General features: G+C 46.9%; 1 protein-coding gene across 1 annotated transcript; it reads right to left on the reverse strand.

The window, feature by feature from the left end:
• Window positions 1-1,234: 1,234 nt before the first annotated feature.
• Window positions 1,235-3,442, reverse strand: LOC125556173 (serine carboxypeptidase 1-like). The gene is made up of 8 exons (XM_048718955.2): window positions 3,058-3,442; window positions 2,827-2,934; window positions 2,461-2,735; window positions 2,078-2,335; window positions 1,880-1,986; window positions 1,705-1,791; window positions 1,480-1,585; window positions 1,235-1,390 (listed from the first exon to the last, which is right to left on the reverse strand). Exons 1-8 carry the CDS (start codon window positions 3,440-3,442, stop codon window positions 1,235-1,237), a joined length of 1,482 nt encoding a protein of 493 aa, XP_048574912.2.
• Between the last annotated feature and the right edge of the window lie 2,385 nt (window positions 3,443-5,827).

Genomic DNA, 5,827 nt, shown 5'->3' on the forward strand with positions numbered 1-5,827 from the left:
GTCACATGCGCCAACTGCAGTTCAAGTGGATGATCCTAATGATGAGCAGCCGGTGAGACAACACGATTCCTTTGATGATTGCTGATGTTACCCGCTGGAGCTTGCTTACGGGACGGCGAGATTAGAAGCGACGGCTGCATGCGTATTAGTGTTTTGCGGATCAAAAACTGTTACGTATATCAGAGAAAGAGAAAAGACAACTCGGCTGAGCCTAATAAGTCAAACCATATAGCTGGACATCATGCATAACAGCGTCCATAAAGGAACACACTTAGCAATGGCGTCCAGGATTGGACGCTGCTCTTAATAGCGTCCTTACTATTTTGACAATTTCCACTGACCATTTACCACTTCCGTAATTAGAGAATTCTTATTTATTATTAATAAAAATTTGGTTTAATAAATGAGAATAAAAATGAAAAAGGAAACAAAAATGAGAAAACGGTGAAAAAAACCTACATGGGCCGGCCGCTTTCTCCACTGGTGGCATGATTTTGCGCCCGCCACTGGTAAGTGGCCAGATTACCAGCAGCGGATACAAATGCCTCCGCGCCTTTGATGAGCTTCCACACATAAACAGTTTTTCAGTAGTGTTGGTCTTTTTGTTGTATTGCTCATGTATCAATTCAAGAAAATATACTAAAATAAGTATGAAGGGTATAACCATCCAAGACTACTTAAGCCGTCTTCTGATCTTACACTTTTGTTTATTATACTCCCTCCGTTCTTAAATATAAGTCTTTATAGAGATTTCATTATGGACTACATACGGAGCAAATTAAATGAATCTACACTCTAAAATATATCTACATACATCCGTATGTGGTTCATAATGGAATATCTGCAAAGACTTATATTTAGGAACACGGAGGGAGTAATTAGTAGAGATTTATTTCTCCTTATAGAATAAAATCTCTGCCGGCTCTTCACAGAGTCATAAATTTACAAAGTACGCCAGTTTTTGTCTATTAGAAATACAAGAAGTGCAATTGTAACCACTGAGCCGTGGCCGTTTTAATTATTTGATTTAAAGTTACATCATAAATCATACAAAAAGAAATCCATGTCCACTCAGAAGGGACACGGACCTTTTCAACTCTAACCAGATACAAGTACATACTATACCAAAATTAAGCAAATAAACCTCTCCGAAAGGAAAATATTAATTAGCTCATAGCAAGTGGCGACTCCATTTTCATGCCGTAGCAAACTAGCAACTGTCTTGGCATATGACTCACTGCTGTTCTACGTAAGGTGGGAGCGTCCCTTTCAGGAAGGAGCTCAACATCACCAATGCCCTCTCTGGCTGGAAGGATGGAACCAGATGCCCTGCTCCCCTCACAGATAGGAACGTGAATCCTCCGGCGTACTGCTGGACATAGCCTCCCACCTGCGAGTGCAACCAGCTAAGCCATCAGTTTCAGGGTGACCAGCCATGCATTCAGATGAGTAGTGTTTTTGATTATGGGATTTATTTACCTCCTCCTTTGCTGTCCATGGACGCCATGGAGTGGTCACAGGGAGGCCAAGGTCTTGGATGGAGTACCTCGTCGCCGGCAGTGAGCACACGGAATCAAAATCACCACTGTACAATGCAGGGAAGTTTATTGGGTGGTGAAATTTGAAATGGATATGAATAACGTAAAAACTAAAATGTAGTTTTAAGGTGTCTGACGACAATATTGGGTGGTCGTGATCTGCTACCTGAATATCCAAACCGGAAGCTTGCTTTCGATCAACCATTTCAGGGTCGGCAGCATAGACATCGGCGCATCTTTCCAGTGCAGGTTTCTGCAAGCGCAAAATCACATGAGTTCGGTACGTGCTGGGTGAAAATGACAAGCGTTCAACATATTAGCCGCGAGTTGAAGGATCTCACTTGCAGGGTGACCACTTCGTCGTTCTAGCGTGGAAAGCGCTCTGCACCGCCGGATCGTTGAGATACGCCCAGGTAGGATACACACTGCACGCATCATACCCAGGCAGCTGCATGCATGTCGTTTTAGCTAGCAATTCAGACCATGATCACTATAGTTCCACTTTTGACTGGACAAGTAACTGAGAATCGTTGCCTTACGTAGCCACTGGGGTAACGTGCTCCGTTGGGGGCGTGGATGCAAACCGGAGCGTATATGTCGTAGTAGTCGATGTGGCCGCCGTCGAACGCGTCCCAGGCGCCGCTGCACGCCGTGCCAGCGACATTCCCGTCCCAGTTGCCGAAGCCGCAGTTCTTGGTGACATTGGCGTAGACCTCGTCGGATATCACCGCGTGGGTCCAGAAGAAGTCGATGGCCCCCTGGATGTTCCTCTTCTCGTCCAGATACGGGTTTCCAACCTTCAGTCAGGAGAAAGAAAGGAGACCGTCGTCGTTGTTCAGAAGAAATTAGTCTTATGTTGTCGAAAACGAAGATAGAAAATTCAAGATTTATACACATGTGTGTAACTGTAAATTTCACGTACCAAGATGCCTTGTAGGTTTACTATGGTTCTGTTGTTGTACGTGTTATGGAACAGGATGGTGGCGGCGAGCTCCGGCACGTAGTGCCCGGCGAAGCTCTCGCCGGAGATGTAGAAGGCGCGGCCCTTGTACTCCGGGAACCTCTCCAGCCATTTCACCAGGAAGACGTACGCATCGTCGGCGGTTCTCTCGTCGCCGCTCAGGTCATAGTCCGAAGACGTGTTCGAGTAAGAGAACCCGACGCCAGCGGGCGACTCCAGGAAGATCACGTTAGCCACTGCCATTATTTTTCACAAGCAAAATAAGTTGAGGTCTGTAATTAAGCAGGTCCAAGGGGGGGAGGGATTAGAGTTGCCATGGGTACTTACCGTTGTTCCAGGCGTTGATGTTTCTGCTGAGCGTTTTGTTGTCTTCGGCTACGCGGAAGGGGCCGAGCTCCTGCATCGCTCCAAAGCCGAGCGAAGAGCATCCTGGCCCTGTGGATGCGTACATACATCTAGCGTGATCAGCCAGCAGTATCTATAAACGTGCACCTTAGAGCTATGCAGTTGCCAATGCCATGCATGTTCCAACATGAGATGTTCAGTGATCGCTCTAACCTCCGTTTAGCCACAGGACGAGCGGCTTCTCGGAAGCGCCGGAAGGCGACTCGACGAGGTAGTAGAAGAGGGCGCGGCCGTTCTCCTCGTCGACGGTCACGTACCCGCCGTACTGGTCGAAGTCCACGCCCTCCGGCTGCCCGGGCAGCGCCGTGATCTTGTCGGCGGCCTTCATGGAGCTCTGGTCGGAGACAGAGTTCTCTGCGCTCAGGCTGCCGGCAACCCTGTCGGCTATGTTACGCACCCTAAACGTGTCGGTGCTGCTAACACTGCCTCTTCTGGACGAGATGAACTCTCTCAGCCGCGCCTCCTGCGAGGCACTGGCGTGCAGTGGCAGTGCCGCCACAGAAACGAGGAGCAAGAAGTACAATGCGAGGCTCTTCATCTCTGATGAGAATGATGAGATGGTCGTCTCTGAGAGATGAGAAATGTCACTTGCCATGCATGGCTTATATAGGCGTTGCACGTAGGGGAAAGAGGGCAGTTTCGTTTGCATTGCAACAAGCAGCATTGGATTCATCCCTGTGTTTGTTTCGGGTAAGAACAGTGCATTTCAACAAGGCTTGCAGGATTGCAACAAGGTTTGGATTCATCCTTATGTTCTTGTTAATTTCCGCTCAGACGACAATGCGAGGAGGCTCGTCGCTGCTTCTTTGCGCCAATGATTTGATTCGTCAAAGCGGCCATGATTGGTTGAGTTGACATGCGGCCAAGGTATTTGAGAGTGACTTAAGCCGTTGGTTATCCTTGCAGTAGTGCGGTGTGTGGGTTTTCAGCAGGTTCTTTAATTATCCGCACCGGCCTTGTTTAGAACGATGATTTGGAACTTAATCAATGGCGATTCTTGCGTGTACTATGTGCGCCCAGGTTTATGTGCTTTGGTGACATGTAAGGTAGCCAGGAAATTTCCATTTCGAAGTGTACAAGTGCCAAGTGGAAGTTTCACGAAGTTTAATCAACTAGCAGGTGTCCCTCCAAAAAAACTAGCAGGTGTTCCCTGCAATTGCACCGAAAACGCCTTCCTTTAATCGTCTTTCATATCCAATACTCTGCGTCAATTGCTTTTTTTTTGGGGGGGGGGGGGGGGGGGGGATTCCGATCTATTCATCAACTATTCATCAAACATCATGGCAGTACAAAGAACACAAGAAGCAATAGAAATTACATCCATGTCCATAGAGCACCTAACGACAACTACAACCACTGGAGTGAGCCGAAAACATGTTGCGCTCATCACCTCTCCTTCAGCGGAACCGGGCAAATCTTGTTGTAGGAAGTCGTTGTGTTAAGACCCCAAAAAACTAGCACACGTAGACGAACAAAGACCAAATCCACCAAAAACAAACACTGATCAAATCCCACAAAATCCATCGGCAACACGCCTCCACACGCCCTTCAAAGATGCTACACACACCACCGGGATGGGGATCAGGCGGGGAGAGCATTATTCCATCTACATGGAGTCGTTGGCGTATCGCCTTCCTGAACAGGACACAAACTCTAAAGAAACTAAAAAACACCTAAAATGGAGCAAGATCCCTTCCACTGACAGGGGCTGGGGTCCACCGCGCCTCCATGTCCCTAAGGTTAGAGGAGACGAAGCAGATCGGCACCATAGCCGCCGGGAGGCGTGGAAACCCTAGTCGAGAGGGGAATCAGTTGTTAAGAGACGCTATAAACACACAACGAACTCAACCGCACTGATTTTTTCTTTTTTTAAAGAAAACATACTAAAGTGGATCTTAGATCTGATAAATATCAAGATAAACAATTACAATGGACAGAAACTTGAGGCAGAACAATCAGTAAAATATTACATTGAAAATCATGCGAGCCCTTCTTGTTCGTTTGATTGTATGCCGTTCAACGATGATTGATAATTGCACTAACCAACTGTAAAGGAAAAAGACACTATTGCAACGTCCTCGTCATGCCAGGCTTTGAAGACCACAATAGTCACTTGCCCAAGACGAGATTTAAAAATCGTTGAAGCAGCGTTGGTTGAAAACTTGGAGTATCATCCAACATGCTTGCAATCCATCACCACCAGTTCATGCGGTTGGAGAAACCGAAGCATGCCCCAAAACAACACGAAAGAAGATGTTGTATTCGCCACATCAATAATCAGTCAATAGATAATAGATCTACTTGAAAAACACATCAACTCCCAAGATATGAAGAGAGTCAATAAATCTCAGAACACAAAATCTCACAAGCCCTTCATCAACGCCGAACCAGACGTCGTGGGGGTATGGAGAGACCAGAGATACCTTATTCCAACACACTATCACCGCCACCACCTTGTCGATGTCGCTAGGAAACAAAAACCTAATAAGAAATAACAAAATGAGAAGGATGGGTCCGCACTCCTCTTGCTGCCGTCGAAAAAATCCGGACAGGGAAGAGGAGTGGGACCTAGGCAACAGTGTGTAGGAAAACTTTGATGGTGGCGGCTAGGGCTGGGAACATTATGCACCACACACAACCCCTCAAACTCCCCCCCCCCTGAATTTTACCAGCGTGGTACCCACCCGCTAATACTAAAATGAATAGATTAGCTCCACGTCAGCCCGTATGATGAATCACGTGAAAACTACCCTACCTGTAAAAAACAACTAGATCAGCCTGCAAAACACACACACAAGCAGCTCATTATGTAAAAAAAACACAACTAGCTCAGCGATTGGCTGAACCAGAGGAGGGACATCACATCCATGTGAAAACGGCTCTTTTGCCCTAGGTTGAATAAACCAACTTCTCTCAAAGGATT

The sequence above is a fragment of the Triticum urartu genome, chromosome 5A (assembly GCF_056163025.1).
Source record: "Triticum urartu cultivar PI428250 chromosome 5A, HENAU_Tu73, whole genome shotgun sequence".
Classification (NCBI taxonomy): domain Eukaryota; kingdom Viridiplantae; phylum Streptophyta; class Magnoliopsida; order Poales; family Poaceae; genus Triticum; species Triticum urartu.

Excerpts from the sequence above, each read along its gene's own strand:
- LOC125556173 (XM_048718955.2), bottom strand. The coding sequence starts at position 3,442 with ATGAAGAGCCTCGCATTGTACTTCTTGCTCCTCGTTTCTGTGGCGGCA. Across the intron at positions 2,935-3,057 it reads CGTCCTGTGGCTAAACGGAG|GGCCAGGATGCTCTTCGCTC; the intron begins GTTAGAGCGATC and ends ACGCATCCACAG. Across the intron at positions 2,336-2,460 it reads TAAACCTACAAGGCATCTTG|GTTGGAAACCCGTATCTGGA; the intron begins GTACGTGAAATT and ends TCCTGACTGAAG.